Genomic DNA, 25,158 nt, shown 5'->3' on the forward strand with positions numbered 1-25,158 from the left:
AGGTGGAACATGAGATACTCTTGCAACAGTTTCAAGATGTCAAAATTGCCTGGACTAGAACATAAGGGGAACACAATGATGTGGAGCTGTGAGTGCATGACAAAACTGATTGGATCTGGCAAAAATTATGAAAGCATACCAAGGAAACCACCAGGGGGACAAAACCCTAAGAAATCTGTATGACAACATATCATGTTTACAATTCTGTGATTTTTAGACAAAGGAAAGATCCTAAATATGTCACTGCCACACTGGTGATGATTAACACATTCCATCGTAGTGTGACTCCCTGTTGTGTTTAAGATAACCTGTCAATTCTGTCTATTTAGGTACAGGGAAATTTGCATTGTTTGCAGAGATTAACTAACAGCATCATTTACTGAGAAGCAAAGGCAAGGCAAAGCAATCATAGACATGTTGTTGAATGCTGATGATGTTATTGGGAGTTTTGTGGGTATTTTTTTAAAGGGAAATCATCGGTGACTCTCATGCATGAAGAGATCCTATCTCTGTGATGTGTCTGGAAGGACTGAAATAAATAAACTAAAATAGTTTTTTTTTTTCTCACCTTCTAGTAACAATATTTTTGCTATATCCAAATAAGTGTGTTGCATGAGTTTCTTCCACTCCTTCAGCCAATAGCCACTTAGATACCAGCCCATTGAGGTGTGGCCTCTCTCTCTTTCAAAAACCAACATTTACCTTCAGCTTGATCTCTTGCTTCCAGTTTCCCTTCCGGCCTCTATGCTTCTTTCCTGATCCCGCTGAGGGCTTTTGTCAGGGATGGTCATCTGTAAGTTTTTGCCCTTTAAAGATATAATCATTCTTTTAATCACCATTCTAAACTGGTGTGGGGGATTATTTGACTAAGGAAAGGAGAAAGCATACATATAGGCAGGAAACCTTACCTTTGCAAACGACCCATTTGGAGGCCCTACTTCAGGCTCCTCTCTTCTCCTATTCTTGTTTTTTTTATTAGTTTAGGACAAGATTAAAACTTAATATAAATGTCTGTGAACACTGAATGAGTTAAGTATGTGTGACCACCTTGATGTCTGCCTGTCTGACAACAGGGGCAGAGTTCATGGGCATGTGACGCATAGCACAGGATTGTCAGCAATCAATCACTGGTCCACCTAACTCTACCGCATAAGAGTTGTCATGGTTGCTCATCTGATCCTCTTCATATGATCTCCATCCACAGAGATGTCAAAAACATCCTCCCCTGAAAAGGCAAGTTCTTTTCAAATGAAAGATTATACAGCTGATGAGACATGGAAGATTTATTAGGGCAAGCTCTTGAAAGGATAAAGTGATGGTAGTAATTCATTGCTTAATTAAATAAAGAAACTGATTCCCCTGTTAATTTAGAACATAGGTGGGAGGAGAAAGAGAACAGAATGCTGGGAGCAAGAATCAATGTGCTCAGAGACACCATGATCCACTCTCGTGGGAAGAATAGATAGCTCTCCTCTCTGAGGCAGAGGGCAATGCAGCCAGCAACCAGGTTAGACCTGTTGAATCTTTCCTGGTGAGCACACTCGTGATGCTACATAGATTATTAGAAATGGGTTAATAGGCTAAACTAATGGGCCAGGCAGTGTTTAAAAGAATCGTTTGTGTGTAATTATTTCTGGACATTAGCTAGCGAGGCTGCCCTGGTGCTGGTTTCACAGCTCTGCTGCTCAAATTACTAAGAATGGCACTTAGACATGTGGAAAACTGAATCCACTGACAGCCTGAAAAAGCCCGGGAACGAGTAAAGCATGTTTTCTTTTTAGCAGCTATATCTCGGGTCTGCACTACTTGCTAGTAGCAAGCAAGCACACTCATTTTAGAGAAGATTCCTGACTCACCTTCAGGTGCAAAACCTTGCTGCTGTTAAGTGGTCCTGCCACGAAACATTTAAATGGTGTTGATAAAAGCCTGCTGAATGCTTGTTTATTTTCAGCAGTAGCAGGAAAAAAAAACTGTGATGTTTTAAAATGCCGGAATTCTGGGCCATCCTGCCAGAACAAACTCTGACTGTTTGAGTCAGGAGGGCCAGCTACAAAGAGAGGGCTTGAGTGTTGTCTTTTGCAGCTTGTTTGATGGCAAGGAACTTGAAACACTGTAGACTTGTGGCACTGAATGCATCTCTGGCCGGTACCTCAGCCATAAGTTTGGAATGGCAGAAAGCTAAGGAATAGGCTACATCTAGCTAGCAAAGCCACCTTTTCGTCATATTGAGATTGCTGTGTAAATTAAAAATTCATGTGGTCAAAAAAACAAAGAGAGATATTGAGTAAAGAGAGATTCAAAGACAAAGAAAATTTTTTTAAATGATTTACAGTGTGTTAAAAATATGTGCAGGCTAAAAGTTGAAGTTCTTAAAGTTAAAATAAAATGAAGAGAGTTGTTGGTTGCAGTAGTACACACATTTAATCCCAACACTTGGGAGGCAGAGAGATATTGACCTCTGTAACTTCAAGGTGTGGTAGCACATACCTTTAATCCCAGTGCCGAGAAGGCAGAGACAAACAGGTCTCTGTGAATTCAGGTGTAGTACCATACACCTTTGATCCCAATGCTGGGAGGCAGAGACATGTAGATCTCTGAAACTTCAAGGACAGCCTGCTCTACAGAGTTATTCCAGGTCAAAGATACAGAGAACCTGTCTCAAAAGGCAAAAAATAAAAAGGAAAAATAAATTAGAGCTTAAATTGAAGCTAACAAAGATGGAAAATACACAGAGAATTTTGATACTGTATGCTATTGTGCTCTGTTTGAATCATTTGAAGGCTGAGGAAGGAGCAATAGCTGCTAAAAGATATTTGTTTATAAATGCTGCTGAACTAATCCCACATAGATATTTTGAAAGTGCCTTGACTTTAAAATTTGGATCTAAGGACATGATGCTTTGGAAAGGAGGTTCTTATTTTGTTTTCAGAGAGGGTGAGAGGCTGTGGACTGCCGCTATCCCAATATGGAATTACGGATCACGACTTTCCGCATATGACCTCCGTCCACGGAGATGTCAGAAAAATCCTTCCCTAAGAGGGCAAGTTCTTTAGAAATGAAAGATTATACAACAGAAGAGACATGGAAGATTTATTTGGGCAAGCTGTTGAAAGGATAAAGTGATGGAAGAAGGTCATTGCTTAATTAAATAAAGAATCTGCTTCCCTTGATAGGTTAGAACATAGGTGGGAGGAGTAAAGAGAACAGAATGCTGCTAGAAAGAGGAAGTGAGCACAGAGATGCCATGCACCCCTCTCCCGGGCAGACACGGGAGCTCTGCTCCCTGAGGCAGATGGCAATGCAGCCAGCCACCAGGTCAGACATGCTGAATCTTTCCTGGTAAGCGCAACTCATGCTGCAACATACATTATTAGAAATGGGTTAAGAGGCTGAAAATACTGGGCCAGGAAGTGTTTAAAAGAATACAGTTTTTGTGTTCTTATTTAGGGGCATAAGCTAGGTAGGCGGCCATGGTGCTGGGGATGCAGCCCCACTGGTCAAATTACTACTATAAAGGGGGGAATTGAAGAAGGGAAGGAAGAATAGAGAGAGAGAGAGAGAGAGAGAGAGAGAGAGAGACAGAGAGAGATGGAAGAATGGATGAATTCAATTATTCATTGGAAAAATGAGTGAACCAAAGAATGAGGAGACCTAGAAGGATAAAATGTGCTGCATTCCCTGTGAGAGTCAGGTCATATGAAAGATGGACATTGTTTTGCACTGAGGAGGAGGATTTTTCCATTTTGCCTTCTTTGTGCTCCAAGCCCAGCCACAAGAGTGATGATGAGGACTGGGAGAAGAAGAGGTAAGGGTGTACCAGAATTCCCTGGTATAAGTTATCACCCAAATTGTAGCCAAATCACCTGACCTGAGACAGCTGATCTACATGCTGGACCCTAACTGGCAGTTTGACAACTCTAACATTTTAACCAAGTTTGTGAAGATCAAGGAAGCAAAAATCGCCCCGTTACAGGATGGCAGGATCCTTACATGATGGGAGTCAGACATCAATACCATACTGGTATTTGGGGGTCTGATGGGTTTGTGGGGTCTTTGCCACACTCCACCTAGCATCCGGGATTCCCTCGTTTACTGATTTGATGGAGATCGGTGCATTCATCATATGTGTGCATGTCACACATTAGTGGGCATCAATGTGTACATGTTTATCCTGTGTGTGGATGCGTCTGTCTATGAGATTTATAGCCCAAGTCCTACAGAACATGATCAATTTTAGGGAACACTGTTTTCCAGATATGACAGGGCAATTATTTAAATGAACTCACAAGAATTGGATGGCATGCAAAGGACCAATGAGAGTTCAAGGAATACCGAATCCAGGCATGACAAAGTAGGTGGCAGACAGAATTCTGACAAAAGGAAGTAGATAGTGTGACGTCCATCCCACTGCAGAAGAGCAACTGGGCGGAGACACTTTTCTCTAAGCAGGAGGCTCCTGGTCACTCAACATGCTCCAGTGGAGTTCAAATATCCAGTGACTTACAGCCAGTACGAATTAAACTATTCATCAAATGAAACCTAATTTCCTCTGATTTTGAGTATACATTTGTGTCCCTTCCTGATTAATCTACTCTTTATCCTCTTAAGTCCCCATACCTCACTCTGATATCTGTCACATCTTTCCAGTTGACATGTTTTTCCCTCAAGCTTCATTCCGCCCCGAGATCCTACAACTTTTGTCCCCTCTCCACTACTCCCTAGACAGCCATCTTGTCCTTTACCACACCAAGCATTCCCAGTCCATCCTCTCCAAGGGGAAAGACCATAAATCCTGCTTTGTTTTTAGGCATGTATTTCTGTGATGTCCCATCCACCAAACATAATCCATCATTCACCAAAGAACATAACATGTTCACAAATTTTTATTTTTCGAGCAAGAATATTCCATTGGAAGAAAATACCAGGATTAATAGAAGACCTGCGGTATCTCTGAAAAAAAACACATTCCCCAAACACAGATTTACGTGTGCCCCTCAAATTTTGAGAATTTCACTTTAACAGATCTTTACCAAATCGTAGACATAGATATGGAAGTCATTATTAAACTTGATGAAATACAGAGAAGGTTTGGTGGGAACTTGGCAAATAATTTTACCTATCTCTTGGGTTCCATCTTTTTTGTTGTACTGCACACCTTTGCCTGCCAAGGAATCCCTGCCAAATTCCAAAGTCACCTCTTCTGGAGGACATTCAGGCATGATGTGGACGTTGCCTTCAATGGAGTCATCAAGATGGTGGTAAAGGTACAGGACTGGATCATTCTCCTTGACAATGTAGAAACAGGTCATCCTGGTCTGCACCTCATCTGGGACCATGACACTGCACTCCTCCTTAGAGCCTGGCATGATGTGGAGGTTGCCTTCAAGGGAGTCATCCAGGAGGTGGTAAATATACAAGACCGGATCTTTCTTGTAGGTAATATAGAACCAGGTCTTCATGATTGGCACCTCCTCTAGGACCATCCCATTCCAGTCTTCCTTAGAGCCATTTGTGCCCGTGAATGTATGTTTCACTGCTCTGCCAACTATGGTGTTTGACAGATGAGTGTCTGTCACCTGAGGAAATGGCACATTATTAGGCAGGATCTTAAGGTTTAAAATCCTTTCATCGCTGTGAAGCTCCAAGCCATAGACACAATCAATCCCATCATATTTCAACAAATAGAGAGAGGGATATGTTGGCAGTTGATCTAGAATGATGGCTTTCCACTGGGTGACTGGTTCATTGGCTTCCTTCCAGCCATGAGAAATTCGGTGGCCAACAATATACTCCAGGGCCTCAAAAGGCTTACTCAGTTTTTGCTTCTGGAGAGTTGGCCCATTCTTCTTCTGGAGAGGTGGCATGCATCTCATACTAAGAGGCATCTTTATCATGGTGGTAGATTTACTGAGATAGGCCACAACACTCCTGTTCCACTGTCTCTTGGCTCTCTTTCTGTGCTTGGGCTTCATAGCTGCCAATCTCTGCATTGGAAGAATTCTTCAGTTTCAATCAGACACAAAGTGGTTTCCTCCACCATAAGTGCCTGCAAGGTTAAGAAGGGGAGGATGTGATGTCAAGATTCTTTTCTGGAAGATCTTTGGGGAAGGTGATAAAGGCAGTGCTGAATAGATTTGGGCTGCCTAAATGTAATTTGGTCTTAAGAAATTCATAGGAAAATTATCAAACTATTGTCTACAGCTCAGTATATGTGTATCAGAGACATATTCCTGCTGCCCAAAGGCAATGGACCTCTCCTGAGAAACATAATTCCAGACTGACTGTGTCAATGAGAGGAGACTGGATGCCTATGCCCAAAGTGAGAAAGAAAAATCTGAACAGATGGCAAAGAATTTGAAGGACAGCCACTTCTTTCCTTCCCACTCAAGCTGTTGGTTAGGTGGTTGATCCAAAACCACCTGCCCAAGGTCATGGCACTCCAGTCCACTGGTTCTATGTATTGTGTCTCCTGATCCATACCCAGGTTTATTACATAAAGCCATTCCATGTCTTCACTAGAGAAGTGAGTTTTGTGAGACAAACTGCAAAAATAAAGACTCATTAATCTGGGCAACAGCACCATTTAGAAATAATTAATATCTTTTAAAACACATATGGACAAAGAGGATCTTCGCCCCTTTCGTGAACTGATGAATTGGACATTGATAGCAAAGATAAAGTGGGAAGAATACCTGGCATTCACTGTCCCCACAGCTATCAAATATAGAAGCTGTTAACAACATACATTTTAGACTCACAGGAGATTTGAAGGAAACCTCTCTGGGACTACAGAGGTCCCAGTTTCTTCCTAAACATATTTACCAAAAGTAAATGTCTTGTCTCTCCAGATTCCATCTTCTGGAAATGTTCAGCTGCCTAATCCTGTTGAACAGTTGTGGAGCCCAAGAGCTGAACTCACTTCCTCAGCCACCGTGAAGATAGTCAGCCCACCTTCACAGAAGACTAGTGCTTCATGTGGAACAGTGTTGCCACCCCCAACCAAAGCTTTGTGACATCATCAAGACTCTACTTAGGTCATTAAACCCTTCATTGGCAGTTTTCTTCCCTACTAACCCACAGAAATATCCAGCATACATGTCCTATAATGCTGCTCACACAGCCCCCTGGAGACCCAAAATAAAACCTCACTCATCTTCCCAAATACATGAGTCATATTTTGCCAGGTAACCCAATTTCTTTTTGTGCCTTTTCTGTAAAAGAGTCTTTGGTGTCTGAGTCAACAACTCACATGAATATTTTTTTTCTAGCTCCAATCTCTTTATTGGTTATCTACTATTGATTTTTATATTACTTCATAATAATGAATATCAAAATTTTTACTTCGTTTCCTCCTCCCACTTTCTTCTCACTCCCCCACCAAACCTCTCCACTCCTACTCCAATTTAAATTGAGGGCGGGGTACCTTGACCTGTTTGAAGTCCAAGCCTACCCTTCATCCATCGAGATTTAGGAAGGCAAGCATCCACATAGAATATGATCACAAAAAAGCCAGTATATGAAGTGCAGACAAATGTCAGTGCCATTATCATTGGCTTTTCAGTCTGGTCCAATTGTCAGCCACATTCAGAGCTTCCACTTTGATTCCATGTTCTTTCATTCCCAGGCCACTGGTTTAGTTGAAACCCCCTTTGTTCAGGCACAGTGTCTCAGTGTGTGGACCAAGCCATTTTATTCCTGACATCCTTGCTCTTATTCTCCATCAGTCGGCTATTCAACTGGAGCTTGGAAGCTCCATCTAGTTTTCTGATTTTTACCCTGACTTGATCTCCATCTTGGCCATACAAAAGTTCCATGGTGATATTCAAGATAGTCATCAGTCTGACTATAGGATAAGGCACCCATTGTGACTATAAACATGGCACAGTGCAGTCAACCTCTCCTCACCTGCCCAAGTTCCTCTAGGGGGTCACCCCATGCCTCTAAGAACCCCTCGAGAGATAATGATCTTGACAACCCCAGAATGGCCTACTCAATTAATATCATCAGTGTATGTGCACTAACTTGTGTGTGTGTGTGTGTGCGTGTGTGTGTTTAAATCACAATAAAAACAAATGGATTGTAATATTGAAATTTCTTCTCATCTTGAGAAGAATGTTTGCTACAGAAATACTGTCATAGTAGTACTGAGAGTGTAAGCTGTCTCAGCAAGGAGAAGTAACTAGAGGAATCCCCAGGAGTTAGGCTCAGTGTCCCAGGAATTACGCCCAAGGAAAGTCAATGAACTCATGGATGGAAGATAAAACTCATCCTAAATAACACTCCAAATTATTTAGGTGGAACATGAGATACTCTTGCAACAGTTTCAAGATGTCAAAAATGCCTGGACTAGAACATAAAGGGAACACAATGATGTGGAGCTGAGAGTGCATGGCAAAACTGATTGGATCTGGCAAAAATTATGGAAGCATACCAATGAAATCACCAGGGGGACAAAACCCTAAGAAATCTGTATGACAACATATCATGTTTACAATTCTGTGATTTTTAGACAAAGGAAAGATCCTAAATATGTCACTGCCACACTGGTGATGATTAACCCATTCCATCATAGTGTGACTCCCTGTTGTGTTTAAGATAACCTGTCAATTCTGTCTATTTACGTACAGGGAAATTTGCATTGTTTGCAGAGATTAACTAACAGCATCATTTACTGAGAAGCACAGGCAAGGCAAAGCAATCATAGACATGTTGTTGAATGCTGATGATGTTATTGGGAGTTTTGTGGGTATTTTCTTAAAGGGAAATCATCGGTGACTCTCATGCATGAAGATACCCAATCTCTGTGATGTGTCTGAAAGGACTGAAATAAAGAAACTAAAATAGTTTTATTTTCTCAACTTCTAGTAACATTTATTTGCTATATCCAAATAAGTGTGTTGCATGAGTTTCTTCCACTCCTTCAGCCAATAGCCACTGAGATACCAGCCCATTGAGGTGTGGTCTCTCTCTCTTTCAAATACCAACACTTACCTTCAGCTTGATCTCTTGCTTCCAGTTTCACTTCCGGCCTCTATGCTTCTTTCCGGATCCCGCTGAGGGCTTTTGTCAGGGATGGTCATCTGTAAGTTTTTGCCCTTTAAAGATATAATCATTCTTTTAATCACCATTCTAAACTGGTTTGGGGGATTTTTTGACTAAGGAAAGGAGAAAGCATACATAGAGGCAGGAAACCTTACCTTTGCAAATGACCCATTTGGAGGCCCTACTTCAGGCTTCTCTCTTCTCCTATTCTTGTTTTTTTTATTAGTTTAGGACAAGATTAAAACTCAATATAAATGTCTGTGAACACTGAATGAGTTAAGTATGTGTGACAACCTTGATGTCTGCCTGTCTGACAACAGGGGCAGAGTTCATGGGCATCTGACGCATAGCACAGGATTGTCAGCAATCAATCTCTGGTCCACCTAACTCTACAGCATAAGAGTTGTCATGGTTGCTCATCTGATCCTCTTCATATGATCTCCATCCACAGAGATGTCAAAAAAATCCTCCCCTGAAAAGACAGAGAACCTGTCTCAAAAGGCAAAAAATAAAAAGGAAAAATAAATTAGAGCTTAAATTGAAGCTAACAAAGATGGAAAATACACAGAGAATTTTGATACTGTATGCTATTGTGCTCTGTTTGAATCATTTGAATGCTGAGGAAGGAGCAATAGCTGCTAAAAGATATTTGTTTATAAATGCTGCTGAACTAATCCCACATAGATTTTGAAAGTGCCTTGACTTTAAAATTTGGATCTAAGGACATGATGCTTTGGAAAGGAGGTTCTTATTTTGTTTTCAGAGAGGGTGAGAGTCTGTGGACTGCCACTATCCCAATATGGTATTACGGATCACGACTTTCCTCATATGACCTCCGTCCACGGAGATGTCAGAAAAATCCTTCCCTAAGAGGGCAAGTTCTTTACAAATGAAAGATTATACAACAGAAGAGACATGGAAGATTTCTTTGGGCAAGCTGTTGAAAGGATAAAGTGATGGAAGAAGGTCATTGCTTAATTAAATAAAGAATCTGCTTCCCTTAATTGGTTAGAACATAGGTGGGAGGAGTAAAGAGAACAGAATGCTGCTAGAAAGAGGAAGTGAGCTCAGAGATGCCATGCACCCCTCTCCTGGGCAGACACGGGAGCTCTGCTCCCTGAGGCAGATGGCAATGCAGCCAGCCACCAGGTCAGACATGCTGAATCTTTCCTGGTAAGTGCACCTCATGCTGCAACATACACTATTAGAGATGGGTTAAGAGGCTGAAAATACTGGGCCAGGAAATGTTTAAAAGAATACAGTTTTTGTGTTCTTATTTAGGGGCATAAGCTAGGTAGGCGGCCATGGTTCTGGGGACGCAGCCCCACTGGTCAAATTACTACTATAAAGGGGGGAATTGAAGAAGGGAAGGAAGAAGAGAGAGAGAGAGAGAGAGAGAGAGAGAGAGAGATGGAAGAATGGATGAATTCAATCATTCATTGGAAAAATGAGTGAACCAAAGAATGAGGAGACCTAGAAGGATAAAATGTGCTGCATTCCCTGTGAGAGTCAGGTCATATGAAAGATGGACATTGTTTTGCACTGAGGAGGAGGATTTTTCCATTTTGCCTTCTTTGTGCTCCAAGCCCAGCCACAAGAGTGATGATGAGGACTGGGAGAAGAAGAGGTGAGGGTGTACCAGAATTCCCTGGTATAAGTTATCACCCAAATTGTAGCCAAATCACCTGACCTGAGACAGCTGATCTACATGCTGGACCCTAACTGGCAGTTTGACAACTCTAACATTTTAACCAAGTTTGTGAAGATCAAGGAAGCAAAAATCGCCCCGTTACAGGATGGCAGGATCCTTACATGATGGGAGTCAGACATCAATACCATACTGGTATTTGGGGGTCTGATGGGTTTGTGGGGTCTTTGCCACACTCCACCTAGCATCCGGGATTCCCTCGTTGACTGATTTGATGGAGATCGGTGCATTCATCATATGTGTGCATGTCACACATTAGTGGGCATCAATGTGTACATGTTTATCCTGTGTGTGGATGCGTCTGTCTATGAGATTTATAGCCCAAGTCCTACAGAACATGATCAATGAAAGGGAACACTGTTTTCCAGATATGACAGGGCAATTATTTAAATGAACTCACAAGGGTTGGATGGCATGCAAAGGAACAATGAGAGTTCAAGGAATACCGAATCCAGGCATGACAAAGTAGGTGGCAGACAGAATTCTGACAAAAGGAAGTAGATAGCGTGACGTGCATCCCACTGCAGAAGAGCATCTGGGCGGAGACACTTTTCTCTAAACAGGAGGCTCCTGGTCACTCAACATGTTCCAGTGGAGTTCAAACATCCAGTGACTTACAGCCAGTACGAATTAAACTATTCATCAAATGAAACCTAATTTCCTCTGATTTTGAGTATACATTTGTGTCCCTTCCTGATTAATCTACTCTTTATCCTCTTAAGTCCCCATACCTCACTCTGATATCTGTCACATCTTTCCAGTTGACATGTTTTTCCCTCAAGCTTTATCCCGCCCCGAGATCCTACAACTTTTGTCCCCTCTCCACTACTCCCTAGACAGCCATCTTGTCCTTTACCACACCAAGCATTCCCAGTCCATCCTCTCCAAGGGGAAAGACCATAAATCCTGCTTTGTTTTTAGGCATGTATTTCTGTGATGTCCCATCCACCAAACCTAATCCATCATTCACCAAAGAACAAAACATGTTCACAAATTTTTATTTTTCAAGCAAGGATATTCCATTGGAAAAAAATACCAGGATTAATAGAAGACCTGCGGTATCTCTGAAAAAAAAAAACACATTCCCCAAACACAGTTTTACGTGTGCCCCTCAAATTTTGAGAATTTCACTTTAACAGATCTTCACCAAATCGTAGACATAGATATGGAAGTCATTATTAAACTTGATGAAATACACAGAAGGTTTGGTGGGAACTTGGCAAATAATTTTACCTATCTCTTGGGTTCCATCTTTTTTGTTGTACTGCACACCTTTGCCTGCCAAGGAATCCCTGCCTAATTCCAAAGTCACCTCTTCTGGAGGACATTCAGGCATGATGTGGACGTTGCCTTCAATGGAGTCATCAAGATGGTGGTAAAGGTACAGGACTGGATCATTCTCCTTGACAATGTAGAAACAGGTCATCCTGGTCTGCACCTCATCTGGGACCATGACACTGCACTCCTCCTTAGAGCCTGGCATGATGTGGAGGTTGCCTTCAAGGGAGTCATCCAGGAGGTGGTAAATATACAAGACCGGATCTTTCTTGTAGGTAATATAGAACCAGGTCTTCATGATTGGCACCTCCTCTAGGACCATCCCATTCCAGTCTTCCTTAGAGCCATTTGTGCCCGTGAATGTATGTTTCACTGCTCTGCCAACTATGGTGTTTGACAGATGAGTGTCTGTCACCTGAGGAAATGGCACATTATTAGGCAGGATCTTAAGGTTTAAAATCCTTTCATCGCTGTGAAGCTCCAAGCCATAGACACAATCAATCCCATCATATTTCAACAAATAGAGAGAGGGATATGTTGGCAGTTGATCTAGAATGATGGCTTTCCACTGGGTGACTGGTTCATTGGCTTCCTTCCAGCCATGAGAAATTCGGCGGCCAACAATATTCTCCAGGGCCTCAAAAGGCTTACTCAGTTTTTGCTTCTGGAGAGTTGGCCCATTCTTCTTCTGGAGAGGTGGCATGCATCTCATACTAAGAGGCATCTTTATCATGGTGGTAGATTTACTGAGACAGGCCACAACACTCCTGTTCCACTGTCTCTTGGCTCTCTTTCTGTGCTTGGGCTTCATAGCTGCCAATCTCTGCATTGGAAGAATTCTTCAGTTTCAATCAGACGCAAAGTGGTTTCCTCCACCATAAGTGCCTGCAAGGTTAAGAAGGGGAGGATGCGATGTCAAGATTCTTTTCTGGAAGATCTTTGGGGAAGGTGATAAAGGCAGTGCTGAACAGATTTGGGCTGCCTAAATGTAATTTGGTCTTAAGAAATTCATAGGAAAATTATCAAACTATTGTCTACAGCTCAGTATATGTGTATCAGAGACATATTCCTGCGACCCAAAGGCAATGGACCTCTACTGAGAAACCTAATTCCGGACTGACTGTGTCAATGAGAGGAGACTGGATGCCTATGCCCAAAGTGAGAAAGAAAAATCTGAACAGATGGCAAAGAATTCGAAGGACAGCCACTTCTCTCCTTCCCACTCAAGCTGTTGGTTAGGTGGTTGATCCAAAACCACCTGCTTGCCAAGGTCATGGCACTCCAGTCCACTGGTTCTATGTATTGTGTCTCCTGATCCAGACCCAGGTTTATTACATGAAGCCATTCCATGTCTTCACTAGAGAAGTGAGTTTTGTGAGACAAACTGCAAAAATAAAGACTCATTAATCTGGGCAACAGCACCATTTAGAAATAATTAATATCTTTTAAAACACATATGGACAAAGAGGATCTTTGCCCCTTTCGTGAACTGATGAATTGGACATTGATAGCAAAGATAAAGTGGGAAGAATACCTGGCATTCACTGTACCCACAGCTATCAAATATAGAAGCTGTTAACAACATAAATTTTAGACTCACAGGAGATTTGAAGGAAACCTCTCTGGGACTACAGAGGTCCCTGTTTCTTCCTAAACATATTTACCAAAAGAAAATGTCTTGGCTCTCCAGATTCCATCTGGAAATGTTCAGCTGCCTAATCCTGTTGAACAGTTGTGGAGCCCAAGAGCTGAACTCACCTCCTCAGCCACCGTGAAGATAGTCAGCCCTCCTTCACAGAAGACTAGTGCTTCATGTGGAACAGTGTTGCCACCCCCAACCAAAGCTTTGTGACATCATCAAGACTCTACTTAGGTCATTAAACCCCTCATAGGCAGTTTTCTTCCCTACTAACCCACAGAAATATCCAGCATACATGTCCTATAATGCTGCTCACACAGCCCCCTGGAGACCCAAAATAAAACCTCACTCATCTTCCCAAATACATGAGTCATATTTTGCCAGGTAACCCAATCTCTTTTTGTGCCTTTTCTGTAAAAAAGTCTTTGGTGTCTGAGACAACAACTCACATGAATATTCTTTTTTTTCTAGCTCCAATCTCTTTATTGGTTATCTACTATTAGATTTTATATTACTTCATAATAATGAATATCAAAATTTTCACTTCGTTTCCTCCTCCCACGTTCTTCTCGCTCCCCCACCAAACCTCTCCACTCCTACTCCAATTTAAATTGAGGGCGGGGTACCTTGACCTGTTTGAAGTCCAAGCCACCCTGCATCCATCGAGATTTAGGAAAGCAATCATCCACATAGAATATGATCACAAAAAAGCCTGTATATGAAGTGCAGACAAATGTCAGTGCCATTATCATTGACTTTTCCGTCTGGTCCAATTGTCAGCCACATTCAGAGCTTCCACTTTGATTCCATGTTCTTTCATTCCCCGGCCACTGGTTCAGTTGAAACCCCCTTTGTTCAGGCACAGTGTCTCAGTGTGTGGACCAAGCCATTTTATTCCTGACATCCTTGCTCTTATTCTCCATCAGTCGGCTATTCAACTGGAGCTTGGAAGCTCCATCTAGTTTTCTGATTTTTACCCTGACTTGATCTCCATCTTGGCCATACAAAAGTTCCATGGTGATATTCAAGATAGTCATCAGTCTGAATATAGGATAAGGCACCCATTGTGACTATAGACATGGCACAGTGCTGTCAACCTCTCCTCACCTGCCCAAGTTCCACTATGGGGTCACACCATGCCTCTAAGAAGCCCTCGAGAGATAATGATCTTGACAACCCCAGAATGGCCTACTCAATTAATATCATCAGTGTATGTGCATTAACTTTTGTGTGTGTGTGTGTGTGCGTGTGTGTTTAAATCACAATAAAAACAAATGGATTGTAATATTGAAATTTCTTCTCATCTTGAGAAGAATGTTTGCTACAGAAATACTGTCATAGTAGTACTGAGAGTGTAAGCTGTTTCAGCAAGGAGAAGTAAGTAGAGGAATTCCCCAGGAGTTAGGCTCAGTGTCTCAGGAATTACGCCCAAGGAAAGTCAATGAACTCCTGGATGGAAGATAAAACTCAGCATAAATAACACTCCAAATCATTTAGGTGGAACATGAGATACTCTTGCAACAGTTTCAAGATGTCAAAAATGCCTGGACTAGAACATAAGGGGAACACAATGATGTGGAGCTGAGAGTGCATGGCAAAACTGATTGGATCTGGCAAAAATTATGGAAGCATACCAAGGAAACCACCAGGGGGACAAAACCCTAAGAAATCTGTATGACAACATATCATGTTTACAATTCTGTGATTTTTAGACAAAGGAAAGATCCTAAATATGTCACTGCCACACTGGTGATGATTAACCCGTTCCATCATGGTGTTACTCTCTGTTGTGTTTAAGATAACCTGTCAATTCTGTCTATTTAGGTACAGGGAAATTTGCATTGTTTGCAGAGATTAACTAACAGCATCATTTTCTGAGAAGCACAGGCAAGGCAAAGCAATCATAGACATGTTGTTGAATGCTGATGATGTTATTGGGAGTTTTGTGGGTATTTTCTTAAAGGGAAATCACTGGTGACTCTCATGCATGAAGAGATCCTATCTCTGTGATGTGTCTGGAAGGACTGAAATAAATAAACTAAAATATTTTTTTCTCACTGTCTAGCAACATTTTTTTTGCTATATCCAAATAAGTGTGCTGCATGAGTTTCTTCCACTCCTTCAGCCAATAGCCACTGAGATACCAGCCCATTGAGGTGTGGTCTCTCTCTCTTTCAAAAACCAACATTTACCTTCAGCTTGATCTCTTGCTTCCAGTTTCCCTTCCGGCCTCTATGCTTCTTTCCTGATCCCGCTGAGGGCTTTTGTCAGGGATGGTCATCTGTAAGTTTTTGCCCTTTAAAGATATAATCATTCTTTTAATCACAATTCTAAACTGGTGTGGGGGATTATTTGACTAAGGAAAGGAGAAAGCATACATAGAGGCAGGAAACCTTACCTTTGCAAATGACCCATTTGGAGGCCCTACTTCAGGCTCCTCTCATCTCCTATTCTTGTTTTTTTTTATTAGTTTAGGACAAGATTAAAACTTAATATAAATGTCTGTGAACACTGAATGAGTTAAGTATGTGTGACCACCTTGATGTCTGCCTGTCTGACAACAGGGGCAGAGTTCATGGGCATCTGACGCATAGCACAGGATTGTCAGCAATCAATCTCTGGTCCACCTAACTCTACCGCATAAGAGTTGTCATGGTTGCTCATCTGATCCTCTTCATATGATCTCCATCCACAGAGATGTCAAAAAAATCCTCCCCTGAAAAGGCAAGTTCTTTTCAAATGAAAGATTATACAGCAGAAGAGACATGGAATATTTATTATGGCAAGCTCTTGAAAGGATAAAGTGATGGTGGTAATTCATTGCTTAATTAAATAAAGAAACTGCTTCCCCTGTTAACTTAGAACATAGGTGGGAGGAGAAAGAGTACAGAATGCTGGGAGCAAGAAGCAGTGTGCTCAGAGACACCATGATCCACTCTCGTGGGAAGATGTGAAAGTTCTCCTCTCTGAGGCAGAGGGCAATGCAGCCAGGAACCAGTTTAGACCTGTTGAATCTTTCCTGGTGAGCACACTCGTGATGCTACATAGATTATTAGAAATGGGTTAATAGGCTAAACTAATGGGCCAGGCAGTGTTTAAAAGAATCGTTTTTGTGTAATTATTTCTGGACATTAGCTAGCGAGGCTGCCCTGGTGCTGGTTACACAGCTCCGCTGCTCAAATTACTACAGAATGGCACTCAGACATGTGGAAAACTGAATCCACTGAAAGCCTGAGAAAGCCCGGGAACGAGTAAAGCGTGTTTTCTATTTAGCAGCTATATCTCGGGTCTGCACTACTTGCTAGTAGCAAGCAAGCACACTCATGTAAGAGAAGATTCCTGACTCACCTTCAGCTGCAAAAGCCTGCTGCTGTTAAGTGGTCCTGCCACGAAACATTTAAATGGTGTTGATAAAAGCCAGCTGAATACTTGTTTGTTTTCAGCAGTAGCAGGAGAAAAAACTGTGATGATTTAAAATGCCGGAATTCTGGCCATCCTGCCAGAACAAACTATGACTGTTTGAGTCAGGAGGGCCAGCGACAAAGAGAGGGCTTGAGTGTTGTCTTTTGCAGCTTATTTGATGGCAAGGACCTTGATACACTGTAGACTTGTGGCACTGAATGTGGCTCTGGCCGGTACCTCTGCCATAAGGTTGGAATGGCAGAAAGCTAAGGAATAGGCTACATCTAGCTGGCAAAGCCATCTTTTCGTCATATTGAGATTGCTGTGTAAACTAAGGATTCATCTGGTCAAAAATACAAAGAGATATTGAGTAAAGAGAGATTCAAAGACAAAGAAAATTTTTAAATGATTTACAGTGTGTTAAAAATATGTGCAGGCTAAAAGTTGAAGCTCTTAAAGTTAAAATAAAATGAAGAGAGTTGTTGGTTGCAGTAGTACACACCATTAATCCCAACACTTGGGAGGCAGAGAGAGATTGACCTCTGTAACTTCAAGGTGTGGTAGCACATACCTTTAATCCCAGTGCCGAGAAGGCAGAGACAAACAGGTCTCTGTGAATTCAGGTGTAGTACCATACACCTTTGATCCCAATGCTGGGAGGCAGAGACATGTGGATCTCTGAAACTTCAAGGACAGCCTGTTCTACAGAGTTATTCCAGGTCAAAGATACAGAGAACCTGTCTCAAAAGGCAAAAAATAAAAAGGAAAAATAAATTAGAGCTTAAATTGAAGCTAACAAAGATGGAAAATACACAGAGAATTTTGATACTGTATGCTATTGTGCTCTGTTTGAATCATTTGAATGCTGAGGAAGGAGCAATAGCTGCTAAAAGATATTTGTTTATAAATGCTGCTGAACTAATCCCACATAGATATTTTGAAAGTGCCTTGACTTTAAAATTTGGATCTAAGGACATGATGCTTTGGAAAGGAGGTTCTTATTTTGTTTTCAGAGAGGGTGAGAGTCTTTTGGACTGCCGCTATCCCAATATGGTATTACGGATCACGACTTTCCTCATATGACCTCCGTCCACAGAGATGTCAGAAAAATCCTTCCCTAAGAGGGCAAATTCTTTACAAATGAAAGATTATACAACAGAAGAGACATGGAAGATTTATTTGGGCAAGCTGTTGAAAGGATAAAGTGATGGAAGAAGGTCATTGCTTAATTAAATAAAGAATCTGCTTCCCTTGATAGGTTAGAACATAGGTGGGAGGAGTAAAGAGAACAGAATGCTGCTAGAAAGAGGAAGTGAGCTCAGAGATGCCATGCACCCCTCTCCCGGGCAGACACGGGAGCTCTGCTCCCCGAGGCAGATGGCAATGCAGCCAGCCACCAGGTCAGACATGCTGAATCTTACCTGGTAAGCGCACCTCTTGCTGCAACATATGTTATTAGAAATGGGTTAAGAGGCTGAAAATACTGGGCCAGGAAGTGTTTAAAAGAATACAGTTTTTGTGTTCTTATTTAGGGGCACATGCTAGGTAGGCGGCCATGGTTTTGGGCACGCAGCCCCGATGCTCAAATTACTACTATAAAGGGGGAAATTGATGAAGGGAAGGAAGAAGAGAGAGAGAGAGAGAGAGAGAGAGAGAGAGAGAGATGGAAGAATGGATGAATTCAATCATTCATTGGAAAAATGAGTGAACCAAAGAATGAGGAGACCTAGAAGGATAAAATGTGCTGCATTCCCTGTGAGAGTCAGGTCATATGAAAGATGGACAATGTTTTGCCTGAGGAGGAGGATTTTTCCATTTTGCCTTCTTTGTGCTCCAAGCCCAGCCACAAGAGTGATGATGAGGACTGGGAGAAGAAGAGGTGAGGGTGTACCAGAATTCCCTGGTATAAGTTATCACCCAAACTGTAGCCAAATCACCTGACCTGAGACAGCTGATCTACATGCTGGACCCTAACTGGCAGTTTGACAACTCTAACATTTTAACCAAGTTTGTGAAGATCAAGGAAGCAAAAATCGCCCCGTTACAGGATGGCAGGATCCTTACAAGATGGGAGTCAGACATCAATACCATACTGGTATTTGGGGGTCTGATGGGTTTGTGGGGTCTTTGCCACACTCCACCTAGCATCAGGGATTCCCTCGTTTACTGATTTGATGGAGATCGGTGCATTCATCATATGTGTGCATGTCACACATTAGTGGGCATCAATGTGTACATGTTTATCCTGTGTGTGGATGCGTCTGTCGATGAGATTTATAGCCCAAATCCTACAGAACATGATCAATGAAAGGGAACACTGTTTTCCAGATATGACAGGGCAATTATTTAAATGAACTCATAAGGGTTGGATGGCATGCAAAGGACCAATGAGAGTTCAAGGAATACCGAATCCAGGCATGACAAAGTAGGTGGCAGACAGAATTCTGACAAAAGGAAGTAGATAGCGTGACATCCATCCCACAGCAGAAGAGCAACTGGGCGGAGACACTTTTCTCTAAGCAGGAGGCTCCTGGTCACTCAACATGCTCCAGTGGAGTTCAAACATCCAGTGACTTACAGCCAGTACGAATTAAACTATTCATCAAATGAAACCTAATTTCCTCTGATTTTGAGTATACATTTGTGTCCCTTCCTGATTAATCTACTCTTTATCCTCTTAAGTCCCAATACCTCACTCTGATATCTGTCACATCTTCCCAGTTGACATGTTTTTCCCTCAAGCTTTATCCCTCCCCGAGATCCTACAACTTTTGTCCCCTCTCCACTACTCCCTAGACAGCCATCTTGTCCTTTACCACACCAAGCATTCCCAGTCCATCCTCTCCAAGGGGAAAGACCATAAATCCTGCTTTGTTTTTAGGCATGTATTTCTGTGATGTCCTATCCACCAAACATAATCCATCATTCACCAAAGAACAAAACATGTTCACAAATTTTTATTTTTCGAGCAAGAATATTCCATTGGAAAAAAATACCCGGATTAATAGAAGACCTATGGTATCTCTGAAAAAAACACATTCTCCAAACACAGATTTAAGTGTGCCCCTCAAATTTTGAGAATTTCACTTTCACAGATCTTCACCAAATCGTCGACATAGATATGGAAGTCATTATTAAACTTGATGAAATACACAGAAGGTTTGGTGGGAACTTGGCAAATAATTTTACCTATCTCTTGGGTTCCATATTTTTTGTTGTACTGCACAACTTTGCCTGCCAAGGAATCACTGCCTAATGCCAAAGTCGCCTCTACTGGAGGACATTCAGGCATGATGTGGACGTTGCCTTCAATGGTGTCATCAAGATGGTGGTAAAGGTACAGGACTGGATCATTCTCCTTGACAATGTAGAAACAGGTCATCCTGGTCTGCACCTCATCTGGGACCATGACACTGCACTCCTCCTTAGAGCCTGGCATGATGTGGAGGTTGCCTTCATGGTAGTCATCCAGGAGGTGGTAAATATACAAGACCGGATCTTTCTTGTAGGTAATATAGAACCAGGTCTTCATGATTGGCACCTCCTCTAGGACCATCCCATTCCAGTCTTCCTTAGAGCCATTTGTGCCCGTGAATGTATGTTTCACTGCTCTGCCAACTATGGTGTTTGACAGATGAGTGTCTGTCACCTGAGGAAATGGCACATTATTAGGCAGGATCTTAAGGTTTAAAATCCTTTCATCGCTGTGAAGCTCCAAGCCATAGACACAATCAATCCCATCATATTTCAACAAATAGAGAGAGGGATATGTTGGCAGTTGATCTAGAATGATGGCTTTCCACTGGGTGACTGGTTCATTGGCTTCCTTCCAGCCATGAGAAATTCGGCGGCCAACAATATTCTCCAGGGCCTCAAAAGGCTTACTCAGTTTTTGCTTCTGGAGAGTTGGCCCATTCTTCTTCTGGAGAGGTGGCATGCATCTCATACTAAGAGGCATCTTTATCATGGTGGTGGATTTACTGAGATAGGCCACAACACTCCTGTTCCACTGTCTCTTGGCTCTCTTTCTGTGCTTGGGCTTCATAGCTGCCAATCTCTGCATTGGAAGAATTCTTCAGTTTCAATCAGACACAAAGTGGTTTCCTCCACCATAAGTGCCTGCAAGGTTAAGAAGGGGAGGATGCGATGTCAAGATTCTTTTCTGGAAGATCTTTGGGGAAGGTGATAAAGGCAGTGCTGAATAGATTTGGGCTGCCTAAATGTAATTTGGTCTTAAGAAATTCATAGGAAAATTATCAAACTATTGTCTACAGCTCAGTATATGTGTATCACAGACATATTCCTGCTGCCCAAAGGCAATGGACCTCTACTGAGAAACCTAATTCCGGACTGACTGTGTCAATGAGAGGAGACTGGATGCCTATGCCCAAAGTGAGAAAGAAAAATCTGAACAGATGGCAAAGAATTCGAAGGACAGCCACTTCTCTCCTTCCCACTCAAGCTGTTGGTTAGGTGGTTGATCCAAAACCACCTGCCCAAGGTCATGGCACTCCAGTCCACGGGTTCTATGTATTGTGTCTACTGATCCATACCCAGGTTGATTACATAAAGCCATTCCATGTCTTCACTAGAGAAGTGAGTTTTGTGAGACAAAATGCAAATATAAAGACTCATTAATCTGGGCAACAGCACCATTTAGAAATAATTAATATCTTTTAAAACACATATGGACAAAGAGAATCTTCGCCCCTTTCGTGAACTGATGAATTGGACATGGATAGCAAAGATAAAGTGGGAAGAATACCTGGCATTCACTGTCCCCACAGCTATCAAATATAGAAGCTGTTAACAACATAAATTTTAGACTCACAGGAGATTTGAAGGGAACCTCTCTGGGATTACAGAGGTCCATGTTTCTTCCTAAACATATTTACCAAAAGAAAATATCTTGGCTCTCCTGATTCCATCTTCTGGAAATGTTCATCTGCCTAATCTTATTGAACAGTTGTGGAGCCCAAGAGCTGAACTCACCTCCTCAGCCACCGTGAAGATAGTCAGCCCACCTTCACAGAAGACTAGTGCTTCATGTGGAACAGTGTTGCCACCCCCAACCAAAGCTTTGTGACATCATCAAGACTCTACTTAGGTCATTAAACCCCTCATAGGCAGTTTTCTTCCCTTCTAACCCACAGAAATATCCAGCATACATGTCCTATAATGCTGCTCACACAGCCCCCTGGAGACCCAAAATAAAACCTCACTTATCTTCCCAAATACATGAGTCATATTTTGCCAGGTAACCCAATCTCTTTTTGTGCATTTTCTGTAAAAAAGTCTTTGGTGTTTGAGTCAACAACTCACATGTATTTTTTTTTCTAGCTCCAATCTCTTTATTGTTTATCTACTATTGATTTTTATATTACTTCATAATAATGAATATCAAAATTTCCACTTCGTTTCCTCCTCCCACTTTCTTCTCGCTCCCCCACCAAACCTCTCCACTCCTACTCCAATTTAAATTGAGGGCAGGGTACCTTGACCTGTTTAAAGTCCAAGCCTACCCTTCATCCATCGAGATTTAGGAAGGCAAGCATCCACATAGACTATGATCACAAAAAATCCAGTATATGAAGTGCAGACAAATGTCAGTGCCATTATCATTGGCTTCTCAGTCTGGTCCAATTGTCAGCCACATTCAGAGCTTCCACTTTGATTCCATGTTCTTTCATTCCCAGGCCACTGGTTTAGTTGAAACCCACTTTGTTCAGGCACAGTGTCTCAGTGTGTGGACCAAGCCATTTTATTCCTGACATCCTTGCTCTTATTCTCCATCAGTCAGCTATTCAACTGGAGCTTGGAAGCTCCATCTAGTTTTCTGATTTTTACCCTGACTTGATCTCCATCTTGGCCATACAAAAGTTCCATGGTGATATTCAAGATAGTCATCAGTCTGACTATAGGATAAGGCACCCATTGTGACTATAGACATGGCACAGTGCAGTCAACCTCTCCTCACCTGCCCAAGTTCCTCTAGGGGGTCACCCCATGCCTCTAAGAACCCCTCGAGAGATAATGATCTTGACAACCCCAGAATGGCCTACTCAATTAATATCATCAGTGTATGTGCATTAACTTGTGTGTGTGTGTGTGTGTGCGTGTGTGTGTTTAAATCACAATAAAAACAAATGGATTGTAATACTGAAATTTCTTCTCATCTTGAGAAGAATGTTTGCTACAGAAATACTGTCATAGTAGTACTGAGAGTGTAAGCTGTCTCAGCAAGGAGAAGTAACTAGAGGAATCCCCCAGGAGTTAGGCTCAGTGTCCCAGGAATTACGCCCAAGGAAAGTCAATGAACTCATGGATGGAAGATAAAACTCAGCCTAAATAACACTCCAAATCATTTAGGTGGAACATGAGATACTCTTGCAACAGTTTCAAGATGTCAAAAATGCCTGGACTAGAACATAAGGGGAACACAATGATGTGGAGCTGAGAGTGCATGGCAAAACTGATTGGATCTGGCAAAAATTATGGAAGCATACCAAGGAAACCACCAGGGGGACAAAACCCTAAGAAATCTGTATGACAACATATCATGTTTACAATTCTGTGATTTTTAGACAAAGGAAAGATCCTAAATATGTCACTGCCACACTGGTGATGATTAACCCATTCCATCGTAGTGTGACTCCCTGTTGTGTTTAAGATAACCTGTCAATTCTGTCTATTTAGGTACAGGGAAATTTGCATTGTTTGCAGAGATTAACTAACAGCATCATTTACTGAGAAGCAAAGGCAAGGCAAAGCAATCATAGCCATGTTGTTGAATGCTGATGATGTTATTGGGAGTTTTGTGGGTATTTTCTTAAAGGGAAATCATCGGTGACTCTCATGCATGAAGAGATCCTATCTCTGTGATGTGTCTGGAAGGACTGAAATAAATAAACTAAAATAGTATTTTTTTCTCACCTTCTATTAACATTTTTTTTTGCTATATCCAAATAAGTGTATTGCATGAGTTTCTTCCACTCCTTCAGCCAATAGCCACTGAGATACCAGCCCATTGAGGTGTGGTCTCTCTCTGTTTCAAAAACCAACATTTACCTTCAGCTTGATCTCTTGCTTCCAGTTTCCCTTCCGGCCTCTATGCTTTTTTCCTGATCCCGCTGAGGGCTTTTGTCAGGGATGGTCATCTGTAAGTTTTTGCCCTTTAAAGATATAATCATTCTTTTAATCACAATTCTAAACTGGTGTGGGGGATTATTTGACTAAGGAAAGGAGAAAGCATACATAGAGGCAGGAAACCTTACCTTTGCAAATGACCCATTTGGAGGCCCTACTTCAGGCTCCTCTCTTCTCCTATTGTTGTTTTTTTTTTTTATTAGTTTAGGACAAGATTAAAACTCAATATAAATGTCTGTGAACACTGAATGAGTTAAGTATGTGTGACCACCTTGATGTCTGCCTGTCTGACAACAGGGGCAGAGTTCATGGGCATTTGACGCATAGCACAGGATTGTCAGCAATCAATCTCTGGTCCACCTAACTCTACTTCATAAGAGTTGTCATGGTTGCTCATCTGATCCTCTTCATATGATCTCCATCCACAGAGATGTCAAAAAAATCCTCCCCTGAAAAGGCAAGTTCTTTTCAAATGAAAGATTATACAGCAGAAGAGACATGGAATATTTATTATGGCAAGCTCTTGAAAGGATAAAGTGATGGTAGTAATTCATTGCTTAATTAAATAAAGAAACTGCTTCCCCTGTTAATTTAGAACATAGGTGGGAGGAGAAAGAGAACAGAATGCTGGGAGCAAGAAGCAGTGTGCTCAGAGACACCATGATCCACTCTCGTGGGAAGACGTGATAGCTCTCCTCTCTGAGGCAGAGGGCAATGCTGCCAGCAACCAGGTTAGACCTGTTGAATCTTTCCTGGTGAGCACACTCGTGATGCTACATAGATTATTAGAAATGGGTTAATAGGCTAACCTAATGGGCCAGGCAGTGTTTAAAAGAATCGTTGGTGTGTAATTATTTCTGGAAATTAGCTAGCGAGGCTGCCCTGGTGCTGGTTACACAGCTCCGCTGCTCAAATTACTACAGAATGACACTCAGACATGTGG

General features: G+C 41.9%; 3 protein-coding genes across 3 annotated transcripts; all 3 read right to left on the reverse strand.

Moving 5' to 3' along the window:
* Nucleotides 1-1,706: 1,706 nt before the first annotated feature.
* On the reverse strand, nucleotides 1,707-6,855 carry LOC121443772 (spindlin-2-like). The gene is made up of 4 exons (XM_041645564.1): nucleotides 6,823-6,855; nucleotides 5,269-5,789; nucleotides 5,031-5,175; nucleotides 1,707-1,739 (listed from the first exon to the last, which is right to left on the reverse strand). Exons 1-4 carry the CDS (start codon nucleotides 6,853-6,855, stop codon nucleotides 1,707-1,709), a joined length of 732 nt encoding a protein of 243 aa, XP_041501498.1.
* A 5,045-nt stretch (nucleotides 6,856-11,900) lies between these two features.
* LOC121443807 (spindlin-2-like) lies at nucleotides 11,901-12,695 on the reverse strand (the record flags this gene model as incomplete). Its single annotated transcript, XM_041645587.1, has 2 exons — nucleotides 11,901-12,100; nucleotides 12,248-12,695. Coding segments are annotated over 2 exons (648 nt in total), but the record flags the coding sequence as incomplete, so codon positions are not given.
* Nucleotides 12,696-20,187: 7,492 nt separating this feature from the next.
* On the reverse strand, nucleotides 20,188-20,970 carry LOC121443818 (spindlin-2-like; the record flags this gene model as incomplete). The annotated part of the gene is made up of 2 exons (XM_041645595.1): nucleotides 20,188-20,375; nucleotides 20,523-20,970. Coding segments are annotated over 2 exons (636 nt in total), but the record flags the coding sequence as incomplete, so codon positions are not given.
* Nucleotides 20,971-25,158: the final 4,188 nt, after the last annotated feature.

This window comes from Microtus oregoni, unplaced genomic scaffold (genome assembly GCF_018167655.1).
Source record: "Microtus oregoni isolate MIOR12 unplaced genomic scaffold, Mior012 000113F_000, whole genome shotgun sequence".
Taxonomy (NCBI): domain Eukaryota; kingdom Metazoa; phylum Chordata; class Mammalia; order Rodentia; family Cricetidae; genus Microtus; species Microtus oregoni.